The sequence below is a fragment of the Leuciscus leuciscus genome (assembly GCF_965113295.1).
Source record: "Leuciscus leuciscus genome assembly, chromosome: 13".
NCBI classification, from domain to species: Eukaryota; Metazoa; Chordata; class Actinopteri; order Cypriniformes; family Leuciscidae; genus Leuciscus; species Leuciscus leuciscus.
Genome location: NC_138737.1, coordinates 4,822,343 through 4,837,847, shown reverse-complemented (window position 1 = coordinate 4,837,847; position 15,505 = coordinate 4,822,343). Strand labels below are relative to the sequence as shown.

At 37.0% G+C, this 15,505-nt stretch overlaps 1 protein-coding gene across 6 annotated transcripts in view; it reads left to right on the top strand.

The window, feature by feature from the left end:
• The window catches only part of grip2a (glutamate receptor interacting protein 2a), a 32,634-nt gene extending 17,729 nt beyond the window's left edge, over positions 1–14,905 (top strand). For 3 of the 6 annotated variants that reach the window (XM_082189221.1, XM_082189223.1, XM_082189222.1), the window contains 15 exons: positions 3,148–3,270; positions 4,220–4,390; positions 4,589–4,775; positions 5,493–5,638; positions 5,751–5,831; positions 6,071–6,134; positions 6,246–6,391; positions 6,719–6,863; positions 7,071–7,210; positions 7,336–7,527; positions 8,499–8,649; positions 10,151–10,271; positions 11,488–11,655; positions 11,743–11,889; positions 13,565–14,904. In XM_082189221.1, coding sequence (XP_082045347.1) covers positions 3,148–3,270; positions 4,220–4,390; positions 4,589–4,775; positions 5,493–5,638; positions 5,751–5,831; positions 6,071–6,134; positions 6,246–6,391; positions 6,719–6,863; positions 7,071–7,210; positions 7,336–7,527; positions 8,499–8,649; positions 10,151–10,271; positions 11,488–11,655; positions 11,743–11,889; positions 13,565–13,759 — 2,177 coding nt within the window. In that variant the 3' untranslated portion in view covers positions 13,760–14,904. The other 3 variants (XM_082189220.1, XM_082189224.1, XM_082189225.1) reach the window with 3 other exon arrangements.
• Positions 14,906–15,505: the final 600 nt, after the last annotated feature.

Here is a 15,505-nt window from a genome sequence, read left to right as displayed (position 1 = left end):
TCATTTCACATATTTCTTTTTTTATTTTATTGTTTTATTATTATGTTTGGACACCACTTGCTAAAATAAATGCTGACTAAAAATGTAGCATACAGTTTGGAATGCTATTTCACATACTATTTATTTATATGATTTAAATTTTTTTTAATATATTTGGACACCACTGAATTAAAATCAAAGCATTGAAATGTTTAATTTTGCAGTACCATTTTACATAATTTTTTTTTATTTTATTTTTTATTATATTTTATTATATTACTAAATTAAAAACTGTGACCAAAAACATGGCATACTACAGTTTGAAATGATTATTTTTTTGCCAGACTGTTTCACATATTATTTATGTATTTTATCTGGATACCACTTGCTGAAAAAAAAAAAAAACTCAATATAGTGAGATCACGATACAAAAACCGTAGCATACAGTTTGAAATGTATATTTTTACCAGACTGTTTCACATACTATTTTTATATTGTAAAAAATTAAATCATTGTGTACAGCGCTGTTAGCACTATGCAAAAGCATTTGTTTTTAACAAGATGGACGTCCAGACTGATTGCCTGTCTGCCAGCATTAGCACAATAAGAGCATCATCTACAAGTTCTGTTTTTTAATTCAGATCCTATTTGTGTTTGTTCTCCATATTTACAGAAGGAATTTAGTTCACATCTGCTTCTTTACGCTTTCGGTCTTACTGGATTCTATCCTTGTCTCATCTTCCTTTCTCCTTCCCTCTTTCTGTCTTTCTTTGACCTTTATGTGTGCCAGTGTTGGTTTGTAGTGGTTGTTGGCATCCAGCTTTGGGCCACTTTCTTACAAGTATCATGAGTCACTCTTAATATGCAGAGGAGCACTGCAGGCAAGACTTCCCCTACCCTACAGACATGAGTACACACACACACACACACACACACACACACACACACACACACACACACACACAATGAGCTCAGAGCCTTCACTCTGGCTTTACCGTGTTACTAGAAAACCGCATTCTGACTGTATCATTGGATTTTCTAGAAATGCGATATGAAGAGGCGCACAGCCGTTATAAAGTGATTTGTACACCTGCATCCTCTCTTTCTGAAGCTTGAGCTCACTGGGCAGCTCATCTGTCAGAATAATCTCATATGTGGAGTCATTTTCCACACTGCAGAATTGAAAACTGAGGAATGTACCGAATGGAATACTAGCATTATATAGTGTATAGTACAGTATATACTGAATACTGCCAACTAGTATGTTCTAAAATACATTACAGTTCAAAAGCTCTTGTTTTTGATATGCTCACCAAGGCTGCATTTATTTGATAAAAATACAATAAAAACTGTAATATTGTGAAATATTATTGCAATTTAAAATAAACGTTTTCTATTTGTAAAATGTAAATTATTCCTGTGATGCAAAGCTGTATTTTCAGCATTACTCCAGTCTTCAGTGTCACATGATCCTTCATAAATCATTCTAATATGATGATTTGCTGCTCAAGAAACATTTCTGATTATCATCAATTGTGCAGTTGTGCTGCTTAATAGTTTTTTGATGAATGGAATTATTAAAAGAGCGGTGTTTTTATGAAATAGAAAATCCTTTGTAACAGTATAAATGTCTTTACTGTCCCTTTTGATTAATTTAATGTCCCCTTTCTGAATGAAATAATTAATTTCTTTCATATAAAGCCTACTGATACAAAATTTTCAATGGTATTTAACATAGAACACAATGTACAAAAGTTAAACCATTCAAACTGTAGTCTGCTATATGTTTCATTATAATGTAACATGACCTCCACCATTTGCATTTTTAATTCTCCAGGTGGTGCTCAGTTTTCATATAAGGAACAAACATATCTTTTAAATAATTTCTTGTCTCTTGGAAGTCAACAGATTTTATTCTGGTTCATTCACACTTGAAATGAAAGGTTAGTGGCCTGTTAGATTGACAAACGGTGTTATTTTAGCATTAATTATATACTATTATAGTATGTAATAGTATTTGAATTATTTTTATTTTTATATTCTTAGTTTTCATTTTAATGTTAAAGTATTAGTGATTTTGTGTGCTTTTGTCTTTTTTGTCATTGTTAGTATTCAAGTTTAAGTTCTTCAATATTTAAATGAAATATTTATTAGTTCTATTTCAATTCATAAAAAAAATATTTGTAATAATTTTAGTTAACAATAACAACACTGTTGACAAATATTTCAGTGGAAACACTCATTCCATGATATTTTGGGTATGTTTTAATGACATAGTTCTATTTTTCAGTATGTTTACAATGCATATGATGCAAATTTTCTGAATCCAAAGAAAAAACCTGTTAGACCAACTACTATATTTGCACAAATTTGCAATATTCAACCAAGGTTTGGCTGGCTAGCATAGTCCAGTTAGTCTCTGCTGGTAGATATCATAACTACACCATCTAGCTGTAGATACCATCTTAATGGCCATTCATAAGTAGCCATGCATTCTGACAATATACAATTTTTTTGCAAGTAACATGTCACAAATATTACATCGTTACAGTAAATGTTTGACCAGTGCCTAATCTTTTGGAGGCTCTAAAAAGCACAACTATTCCTTTCTATTGTCTTAAAAGCTCAGTATCAGGAACAGAGAAACTAAAAGAAAGAAAAGAAAGGCACAGGATCTCTTTGATGTGCAGATGTCTCTCTGTCTGATGGGCGTGGCTCTTCCTAACGAGTGTGACACGCTGCATGTCTAATTAAGCATCGTTAGTGACACAGCTGTATAGTGTCAGAAGGATCTGTTTCTGTCAGAATCCCAAACAATGTCCTCTATCTGTCTTGCAGAGCATTTGTTTCCAAACGTGAGCTAAGAGAGAGTTTTAAGATGGTTCCTCCACTGCTGTCAGCCTTACTAGAGCTGGCCCGAAAATGTAAGAGAAAGAAAAAGAAATGGGGGGGAATAAATGTGTAAAGGAGCGAACGAAGCGCATGCCTATGAGCAGCGTCTCGGATTCAGCCCTCTGATCCACACTGCTTCACTGATCATTGACATTCAGTCTACATCAGATCTGTCTACAGGCGTATATCAGCCTGAGTGCTGTAACATTAAGCATGTTTTCAGCAGAAATAACCAATTTACCGGACATTTTGTGTCTGTCTATGTTTTCCCTGCAGTACGTGTCCAGAGGAGTAGTCAGCGCCAGTGGGACTGTAGTGAGAACTACACCAGCGCTCCTCCACCTTTCCAAAAAACACCCTCAGCCTGGAGTCACACCACCCCTACACCCTCACACCGATGTGAGTGTCCCCTACGTGCACGTCTTCATAATGTCCTGGTTTCACATTAAGACCTGGTTTCACAGACAGGGCTTAGATTAAGCCAGGATTAGGTATAGTTCAATTAGGACGTTTAAGTAGATTTTATCAACATGCCCTAGTAAAAAAACATTACTGGTGTGCATCTTGAGACAAAACAATGGCACTGATATTTTATAAGATATGTCAGAGCAAGTTGCTTTCTGCTCAAACATGCATTTTAGACCTGTCTGTGAAACTGGGCTAAATGTATAAACCAGAGGAAATGATGCATTTGAATAATTTTTAAATCTAATGAATTGCCTGAGGTGCTGGCTTAACTGGTTCAGGATGACATGTAGGGTACGGTCAGAATAGCATACTTATAGACTACTTATACTTGTTTTTTGCAGTATGTAGCCTACACCTGGAAGACCTTCTGTACTACATTTGCCAAAATTTTTAATATAGAAAGCACAGCGTACTATGTGAAATACTGTATTCCACAATGTATTGTGCAACTTCCTGTTTTTGCCGATGTACTTGAAGTAATAGCATGAATAGTCATGAATATTTATTAATTTGCATGTTTGTTTATTTATTAGTTTTGATTTATTTATTTGCATGATTGTTTATTAGTTAATTTTTATTTAATCGCTTAAATTATCTATTTATTTCTTATTTTTATTTTTTAGTTCGTTTTATATATTTATTTATTTATTTTAATGTTTGTTTATATATATTTATTTATTTATTTTAATGTTTGTTTATATATATATATATGTATTTTTTTTACATTTATTTTATTAAAATACATAATGCTAATTATTTACAATTCAGCTGTCACTCATACTGTATACTACATGCTAGTATTCCATTCCACACACAACCACACACCGATTAGACATGGCGATTCCAGCATTGTCAATCTCAAATCTTCTCTGTCCTCCAGCTGTGACGTCTGGCATCTCTGCAAACACCTCAGGCTTTCACAGCTACAACTGTGGCACCCAGTCAACGTATCCCAACACCTACCCCAGTAACACACTGCCATCCCACCCATCCAGCCCTCGCTGCACTGTCAGCAAGAGGAGACATCGGAGAAAAGACCACAAGAGCTCCTGTCAGTGAACTATCTATCTATCTATCTATCTATCTATCTATCTATCTATCTATCTATCTATCTATCTATCTATCTATCTATCTATCTATCTATCTATCTATCTATCTATCTATCTATCTATCTATCTATCTATCTATCAATCAATCATTACTGTACTTGTAAAATACAAAAAAGGTTGCTCATTCTCTTCTCTCTCAGTGTCTCTGGCATCGAGTACAGTGGGCGCCGGTGGTCAGGTGGTGCATCTAGAAACCAGTGAGGTGTTTCTGAGAGGAGATCCTCTTACTGGATTCGGGCTGCAGTTACAGGGGGGAGTGTTTGCTACAGAACCCCTGTCAGCACCTGCCTGTGTCCGCTTTATCGAGCCTGACACACCTGCTGAAAGGTGAGAGGACGCTGCTGGCCAACTGTAGATGCGATGCATGCTGACGCCATTGTCTTCTACACTTAGAGCCTGTGGATAGATGTATGTACATTTACAAGCCTTACAGCATGTGAGAAAGCTGAGATGTTGATTTGGCACAGTACCAAGATCTCATTTTCACAGCTCAGTTCAGGGTTGAAGATGTTACTGCACAGTTTCTATCATTCTATTGGCGTCCCAAGTCCAATATGTTGAGTCTGTTTAAGTAATGTTGATCAATGGATGATGGCAACATGTTTACAAGCTATACTGCCATTCAAAAGTTTGTGGTCAGTAAGAATGTTTTTTTTAAAGAAATGAATACTGTAAGGATGCATTAAATTGATCGACAGTGACAGAAAAGACATGTATTTTGCAAAAATTTCTTTTTCAAATAAATGCTGAAAATTTTGCTTTGACATCAATTACATTTTAAAGTATTTTAAATTGTAGTAATGTTTTACTGTGTTTTTGATCAAATAAATGTGCAGCCTTGGCGAGGAAAATAGATTTCTTTTAAAAAAATCTTACAGACCCCAAACTTTTGAATGGTATTGTACACTTGTTTAAATAAATATATGTAGCATCTTCATTTATAATCATTGATAATATATTCTTTGTCTTCTCTTTTCTTGTATTGTTATACATGTGTGCATGTGTCTTCTTTGAATGCATGTTGAATTTATTTTTGCATTCAAGGTGTGGGCTGTTACAAGTCGGAGACAGACTTCTTTCTATTAATGGAATTTCCACTGAGGACGGAACTCTGGAGGAAGCCAATCAGCTGCTCCGAGATGCAGCTCTGGCCAATAAGGTCACGCTGGAGGTGGAGTTTGATGTCGCAGGTACAAAATGTCATTTCAATCAAAAATCAGCAATTCAAGTTGTTTTTAAATGTGATGTGAACACACAGATTTTTGATGTATAATTCTGTGTGATCTTGCGTATCTCTCTCAGAATCAGTCATTCCCAGCAGTGGCACATTTCAGGTGAAGTTGCCCAAGAGACGTGGAGTGGAGCTTGGCATTACGATCAGTGGTGAGTGATGAACAACAGGGGGCGCTGTTGATCCATAGCATTTTACAGTCCAACTGCATAAAGATATATGCAATATTTATATGAATATTAAATGCAATTTTTTGTCTGTAATAGTAATTTCGGCGCCTAGCATTCAGTGCTGTCTATATACTATTATATATAATATTTAAGGTGGTAATTGCATTTTTATTTTTTTCACTAATGCAAAATTTCCTACTCCCATGAATTCTGATTTATAGCAAGCAAGAAGCCAGGAAAACCTCTGATCATTTCTGAGATACAGAGAGGCAGTATTGCACATAGGTAAACCTGCAGTACAACACATTAAACCAATTAATTAGCTTTTAAAGAGGCAAACTGATAGATGTGATGTTTCTTGTTCACTGATTAATGTGAAATGGCCTATTCTAATAGAATAGGAACCCTGGAGCCAGGTGATCGTCTGCTGGCCGTTGATAATGTTCGGCTGGATAACTGTGGGATGGAAGAGGCCATGATGGTCCTCCAGCAGGCCGAGGGGATGGTCAAACTGCGAATTCAGAAAGATGAAGACAACCTGGGTGAGTGAGTATGTGTGTTTGTGTGTGTATTCTTTAAGAAATGCTAATGTGCAAGAAATGCACATTAATGGGCACTAGAAAGTGCTAGACTCTTGCACTGTCAATTCAAGATCTTGACCAAAGGTTGATGCACCTCTTGATGGAAATAAATGTTGTGATATTATTTCCATCAAAAGGTGTGTACACTTTTGGTTCTAATTAAAAATATTAATAAATAATATAATATACATACAGTAAGTAACACTAAAATAACACTGTAATTAAATCTTAAAAATTACACTGTTTCTTTATGCCATTTTAACTTCTGTATGTCTCTGTATATTGTAGATGAATTAGAGTCGTCAGGTTCGGTCATATTCACAGTAGAGCTCAAGAGACACGGAGGTCCTCTTGGAATCACCATTTCAGGCACTGAAGAGCCCTTCAATCCCATCCTGATCTCCAGCCTGACCCGCAACGGCCTTGCGCACAGGTGCACACAAACACTCACAACCTCATCTAGTGCTTCATACAGCAGTACATGAATAATACACACGCTCAAATGTGCATGTTTCATAACACACATCATCTGACATCGTGAACAGCAAGCTCACGTCTGATCTCTAGAGGGTAGTGTGGGAACTGCAGTGCAGTGAGTGTTATCTGACTAATACATGAGATTGTGTGTGTGTGTGTGAAGGACTGGCGCTCTTCATATCGGTGACCGTGTCTTGGCCATCAATAACATGAGTCTAAAGGGGAAACCTCTGAGCGAGGCCATCCACCTGTTGCAGACCGCTGGAGACACGGTTACGCTCAAGATCAAGAAACGATCTGATCGTAAGTGTCAGAATTAAGATGTATGTATGCATGTAAACATTTCCGACATATAATCCACTGGGAAGAGCATCTCTATGAATAATGCATCAATGCTTATCCTCGCGACCCACATCTGCCTTTTCCAGCACTTTATGAGTCGGACAGGGGCAGCCCGTCCAGGACGGCTTCATGCGTGAGCGACATGGAGGACGATCGCTCAGATTCTCTCAGGCGGGGTAAATACTCTGAACTTCACCGCCTGACCACACCGCCCAGTCTAGATTCAGCCATGGACTCGTGGGATAGCTCGGCCCTGGACGCCGGCTATGGAAGCCAAGGTACAGAAGTCCCTGGGATTAGATGAAGAATAACGTAATTGAATGTGACCAAGGGCTGGCTAAAGTGAAATGTGGAATATGTCCTGAGAGTTTTCTGTTATTGAGGTCATTGAAGAATCCTTGGAAATTTAAAGAGATAATTGAAGTCATTTATTTGTATAACACTTTGTTTTACAGTACATTGTACATTGTTTCAAAGCAGCTTTACAGAAAATCATGATGTTCATGTTTATAATATCTTAATATCTTCATGCCTTTACACCCGCATACCCTTTATTGTTTGCGACAAAAAATCAGGCAGTTGAGATTTAATAAATAGTATATATTGCTTTACGTGATATATATGCATGTATATAGAAATAATAATATCCAACTATATAAAGAGCTGGGCAATAATATAGTAACATTTTACAACAGTATAAACGATCAGTCAATTTACGTGAGTCTACTGTATGTACGCAGGTTAAGTAAAACTACTATATATCCAACTTGTATCACTGTTGGATGATAATATAGTTTACATTATTTGATAATATAACAATCCAGCAGTTGACATTTGCTACATAGTATATTTCACTTAACATGAGTGTACTGTATGTAAGGTTCGATATACTTGTAGTAGTTGTATAATTTATTCGTTTAATTTGAGTTAATTCATTATATGGTGATTATTGAGGATTATCCAAATCTGTGAGGTTTATAACAATTTGGTGTAATGACAAGCCAAATTACTAAAGTTCACCCAAAAATGAAATGTGTCATAATTTACTCACCCTCATAATGTCCATATGACTTTCTTCGCGGAGCACAAAAGAAGAAATTTAGCAGAATTCCCAAGCTACTGTTCCATACAATAAGCTCCAAAAGGACAAAAAAAAAGCACTAAATATTGTGCAAAATCTTCCCCTTTACCGTAGCTCTCAAATCTTATTCATGTTTGTACAAAAGCAAACCTAAACCTTTATTTTCAGGTGTCTATATTCATAGAGCATCTGATTTCACTCTTCACCCCAATGACTGGAGACAGACCAATCACAGGAGCCCGCTGAACTCCAGAAGACATGCCCACCGTACTGCAATGTATGATGGGAGTCTGGGCGAAGAGGACTGGACGTACTCTGGGTGAGTTTGTTTAGGGCTTGTTGATTCTTCTGTTACAATACGTAGTCTGAATTATCTTGGAGATACTAGTCAGGAACTAGAAGATTAAAAGAAGCATAACAGCTGATTTATTTTCTTGTATGAGAAGGACATTTGTGCATAAGAACATTTCAGTTTGTTTTATAGCTTTTGTTACTAACACACAATCATGTGGCTGTTATTCTTTCTCTTGGTCTGTCAATTATTATTTCCCATGTAAATGTATGCGCTTAAAAAATGAAACAAGTGAACCTCATGAAATCTGTCAAGAACATGTCCAGGTCATATTTCAAAGATATATTATTTGAATTGTAACACATTCGTATATCATTGGGCTATGCTGATTTAAATAAAAAATATTTGTAGTATTTACAGTATTTTTATATTACATTATTGAGAGTCTAAATAGAATAATATTAGTTAATATTTTCATATTTTAATTCCTGTGACCAAAGCTGAATTTTCAGCGTCATTACTCCAGTCTTCATGAATATATGAATAGAAAGTTCAAAAGAACAGCATTTATTTTAAATAGAAACCTTTTGTTACAATATAAATGTCTTTACTGTCACTTTTGATCAATTTAATGCATCCTTATTGAATAAAGGTATTCATAAAAAAATCTGACAACTTTTGAGTGGTAGTGTATATTCATATGTATATGCACATATGTAGATAAACTAGATAAACATTACAAAACTTAACTAAAAGTGACAAAGAGCAGCTAGTAGTAAAAATTAATCCGAACATAAACAATTCATTAATGTACTATAATACAGACCCAAATATTTGAGATTTGAGCACTAAGCTGCTTAAATGACAGTGCCATTTAATTGTAATAAATTATACATACAATACCATAAAAAAAGGAATATACTGTGAATTCACTAACTTTTGTACAGAATGAGATTCACCTGTACAAGTTAACCTTTTGTCTGTGGTTTTATAAGTAACTTTGATGATCCCAGTGGAAAGTGAAATGCCTTTTTTATGCCTAGATAAAACAATATGAGGATTTTGAACCTAATGTTGGTGTTTTTGTGTCTGTGGGGAAACGCTCATTAAACGTGCACACTGTCTAGCACAGGAACCACTAGCCTGTTTGCTTCCACAGTCTCTGTATGGTCCTACTTTTCTCTTTTCTATTTTTTCTCAGGTTTTCTGTCTCTCGTCTGCCTTACTAATCATCCGTCGGCCACATGCTGTCATCTGCCCTTGTGTGCTTCTTTTTTGCTCATTTTCATAATTCTATTGTTTTATCGCTGGAACTAGTTCACGGCCTCTTCAGACACATCTGTGTGTTTCTCTTTCTCTAACCGCCGTGTTCTTGTAGTTGAGAAGGATCTTTTACGGTTGACTTTCAGTTATGCCATACAGTACAGTTTTATAGAGAGAGAGAGAGAGAGAGAGAGAGAGAGAGATAGCTCCGTTTCAAATAGTACACCTGGCCTTACATTACCCAGGTTGCTTTGCATTGACACAGATCTGTCAGTCCAGCATGCTGTCACAACCACAACAATACAGACGCTCAGGAGAACTATTGGTCACAAGCTCTTCAGGATCTGGAGACCTGCGGCCAATCGGAAATCCTGCGGGAACTTGAGGTAAATGCAATTGGGGATCAACTCAAACGATCTGTGTTCCTTGTCTGTGTTTTCTGTGTTAATTGTGCAGGGTTTAATCATTATGTCTCCCTATTAAATTACTTGGCCATTTGACCAGCATCTATACCAAAATCCTTAACCCAATGTAAGTCATTTTCAACCAATTTCCCCCCCACACTATAATTGTCAATCACAGTAAGGAACAGCATCACATTATTGTAATTCTGCCTGAAATAAGAGATGCCACTAATTGAAATGAAAGCCATACCCTATATTTCTCAACATTTTCGCTTAAATGACTGCTCTACATGTGGAAATTATTAAACGCGCATCAAACTCTTTGACAAACTTTTTGACTAGAGACCATTGGATCGTATATTCATTGATGATTTCTGAGAATTGTTTACTACTGTTTACAACTAAACCGGCCTTTATCTAAGGGTGTGTTCACGCTTATAGTCCGGTTCGCTTAGTTCGTTTGGTCCGTACCAAACCAAAAAACATATTTAGTCCTGGTCTGCTTAGCGTTCACATTGGCACTTGAACACCAAACCTAAAGATACTGAACCTAAAGGCATAGGGATGTGTTTTGGGCTAAATGTGCTCATTGTATGTGTGTAGTCTACATATGATGGTATTTTGACCAGCTGAGAACTCGTGAAGAGCTTATAAAATGTGTCATGGAGTCAAAACAGCAGCAGGAATCGCTCCGTCACACACACAAATGAAGATTTGCTGCGAGGAGACACGGTTCTGATGTCTGTACTGAACTGTGATGGGCAACATCACGACTATGACGAGAAAAAAACTGATATGCTTGAGCATTCTGTCCTTTTTAGGGTCACATCTTGTGACCTCATGTCCTGTTTTTGGTTTGTTTACATGTCTTTGGTCCGTCTTGCGTTCATATTTCATTCAAACTGCACCAGAGTACTTTGGAAGCGGACCGAGACTCATCTTTTCAGTTGCCTTTTCTTTTCAGATGAAAAGAAAAGGCCCACTTATTCAAATGAACCGCACTAACAGAGCTATCACACCAGGGTTCGTTTTAATCGAACCAAACCTGCTAAGTATACACACCCTAAATCTGCTTCAAAACACTGACTGTGCATTGAAAGGCGCTACATTTGAGTTTCTATAGAATTCTCTATACCCTCATGTTGTTCCAAATCAAAGGTAGTGCAGTTTGTATACGTGCGTTTTATTTCCTCTCTAGGCTACTATAATGTCAGGCAGCACACTGAGTTTGAGCGAAGACAGCGAGAAGCAGAATGAAAGCAGGACCAAAGCTCTAGCACTGAGCCCGGAGAGGACCTCAGAGAACACAGCTGTACCCGAGGACGTGAAGGACACCAGCCCGTCCATGCCATTAGAGCTTCATAAGGTGATGTTCACTTTCCCAGCAGCTCCAGGGTCTGAATTAGGTCTTATTCTCTACCGGACAGATCTTTATTCTCTCCTTCTCTCTCAGATCTGTTTACGGAAGGATGTTGACAGCAGGGATTATGGGTTCAGCGTGTCCGATGGTCTGCTGGAAAAGGGTGTTTATGTGAACATGATCCGTCCTGATGGGCCTGCGGACCGAGCTGGGTTACGGCCTTACGATCGTATTCTACAGGTGATGTATTCAAACAACTGACCTTTTCTTAAAGGGATAGTTCACACAAAAACGGAAAAATCTTTCTGTTTACTCACCCTCATGTCACCCATATTTTGGAAGTTTGAACTATTCCTTCCTAACCTTGACAGTTTTCCTAAGGGATCAGTAAGATAATAAAAAAAGAAATGAATGACTTTTATTCAGCAAGGGTTTATTAAATTGTTCAAAGGTGACAGTAAAGGCATTTATAATGTTACAAAAAATGCCTTTGCACTTTCTATACATCAGAATCATGGTATTCACAAAAAAATATTAAGCAGGACAACTGTTTTCAACATTGATAATAATAAGAAATGTTTGAAAATTCAGATTTGCCATCACAGGAATAAATTACATTTTAAAATATATTAAAATAGAAAACAGTAATTTTATATTGTAATAATATTTCACAGCATTACTGTCTTTTACTATATTTATGATCAAATAAAAGCAGCTTTGGTGAGCAGAAGAGACTTGTTTCAAAAACATTAAAGGTAGGGTAGGTAATCATTTTTCAAAAAAAAAAAACATTCCAAATTTGTTTAAACTGTCTTTATATACCAATACATAATTAAAATGTAAGTACTCTGAAAAAGAAAATATAAAAATCGAGTGACTGTAGACCTTTTAATCTGCAATAAACACAGCTCATTATTTCCATTCACTCCACCCCCTCCCTTCTGAGCTCCTTCCAAAGCCACGCCCCCAAAACACATGAACGCGCGACGCCAAACGCTCAGGCTGGAACAAGACGCATTTATTACCTGAGACGAGTGGAGAGGAAGGAGCGCAGTACATACAGTGACATCATGTCAGAATCACATGTAATAAAATACCTAACTTTATCACTATGAATATAAACAAATAAGATTTCTTTTAGTACTCACTATCAAGCTAGCATATCGATAATGGTAAAGTTTCATTCGGTAACGAGCTATATTTATAAGGCAAAACTAAAAACAGGTTGCATTGATACACGTTTTTCCATTACCATCAGTTACACTGTGATGAAGATGAATTTCGTGTAAGATTCATAACATATACGGTGTTTTGCATGTAAGAGTTTCCATGATGAAAACATTGTTGACTCTAATGAAGACTAACGTACACTCCGAGTCCGGAGACAAGTACCGCATCGTCGGCTCGAGGACAGGTCCGGGGTTGAGGGCGAAGCAGAGGAGGTCGTTCAAGAGCGCGGGCAGGGTCCGAGGAAGTAGTTTTTGCCTTGTTTGCCTTCGCTGACTGCATATGCAGGTGCTTTGAGCTGAATATTTCCGGGAACGGTGACATGTGATGAGTGCACGCCGGGCAGCGCGCGCAGTGGGGCTCGGGGCGGGCACGAGACATGAAGGCATCTGATTGGTTCTTTACATTCGCACCGAATGGCAGTGATTGGTCAGAGTTTTTACTGTCCTGCAGCTGCTACAGAGGTCTGATTTTTTTCATTCCTTTTTCTAAACACATAATGTATTGACTACTATCAGGATGGAAGGACCATTTCACCCAGTATAAAAAAAAGTGTTTCTGAACAGGATTACCTACCCTACCTTTAAATCAATTCACCAACCTCAAACGTTTGAATGGTAGTGGACATTAATTGAACGCCAAAGAAACAGTTCAAACCTTCTGATTTCGTTTGCTTGTTTATTAACAGGTCAATCACGCACGGACTCGTGACTTTGACTGTTGTCTAGCTGTGCCGTTGATCACAGAGGCCGGAGAGCATCTGCAGCTGGTCATTAGCAGAAACCCTCTCGCTCAGGCACACATATGGCCACCTAAAGACTGTCAGGACCCTTCGGAATCATCTGTGGTTTCTGCACAAAATCCAAGAAGAGTTGACCTCTGATTCCCAAAAATGAGCAACACAAACACAGAGCACAACTTTCTTTACATTTTTTCCACACAAAAGGTTCTGTCTCTCACCTTCACAGAGGACACATTAGCACTCTTATTTTAATATTTATTTATTTTATAATTTTCAAGCTAAGTTCAATGTTTTTGTCACAAGTTAGGATCCACTGCTGCTTTTTATGTTCCACCAAATAAGTTGATTTGAACGCTCACAGAGGCACGCGAGTTTTATGTTCACTTTGTTACACAAAACATGTCAAGTTCATCTTCACACACGCCACTTTTGTTGCTATTATAAATAAATGATACACTCGTTTGGTTTCTCCCGTCCACGAGAACTCTTTGATGATTCAGATCTGCAGGATTTTACAAAACACACAGAGAAACTTCAAACCATGTCGTCGGTTTAGACAGATAAAAATCTTTCTGAGATCAAAACCATGACAGTCTGACAATCGATTTTTTTTTAACACTGATGTTCTCTGATGAAAAGCTCAGTTTGTATTGAGGTGAATGTTTCAGGTGCATGTGATGTCTTTTGTGTACCGTAAGGCGTTTTCGAGGATTTTATGGCTTTACGGCCTGATACAATCCAGGAATAAATTGATTTTAAGTGATCTGAAGTCCTTCAAAGGAGCTTATTTTAAGTGTAACTTTTAAAATGAGATCCTTGTCTGTATATTGTTTACCTTCAATCCTATATATTTCCTGGATGTTAATTATGTAGAATGCCATGAATAAGATGTACATTTAATATTCTTGGGTTTGAAATGATCTTTTCCTTTTTTAAAGAAAATAAAGGATAAAAACCAAAGCTCTGTGTCTCTGGTAAGAATATCAGCCGAAGCATCTCTCTCGTCCTGTGGTTCCACCGCGTGTGCCTGTCAGGATGTCGACAGTGTTGTCACGAGGTGGAGATGAGCTGTCCCACACCTCACCGTGCTGTCAGATACTGGAAGCCGAAGCCGCTTGACACGACTCCTAATTTAGGCCAACGGTGGATTCTGATTTGAGGAAATATTAGGCCTAACACAGGGCTTTTCAATCTTTTAGATGCCATGCATCCTTGTGTGAGTCCCCTACCCTAAAATTGAACAGCTATATTCATGTATAAAGACCCAATTTAATAATCAATATTATAATCAAACGTAATTTTTTTGTTTATTTTATCGTCATTTTATTTTAATCTAATGTATCAATTTATGTAAATTTATGTTTTTTTTAAATAAAATAATACATTTTTAACTTTTCCACTTACTGGGACAGTAACATTCATTTTGTTACTGTATTTCAGTACATATTTAATTTTGTACATAGAGTATATTAATTTCAATTCAAATATATTTTTATGCTTTTCATATTTTAAAAATATATTAGGCTACTTTTTACTCCACTACATTTCAGAAAAACACACATTGCTCTCCGAGAGACGACTGTTTATGTCCGAATCGTGATGAGTCAATTATTTTTAATGAACCTGTTGAACTCATTCACAAATTGATTTGCACGAAATGAATCATCATGAATTGGATTTTTCAAGCTAGGACTCGGTGATCCAGTGGGAAAGAGTCTTGAATCAACTCGCAGAATTGGTAATTTCTCACAAGAGACTTTCTCACACATAAACAAGAGTCATTTATAACCTAAATATGACTTGTTTCCAATAAACAATATAAAAATCCGTCATTTTGGAAGTCAAATCCTCCGCACACTCGAGCTCAACCGACCTCGGTTCGGACTC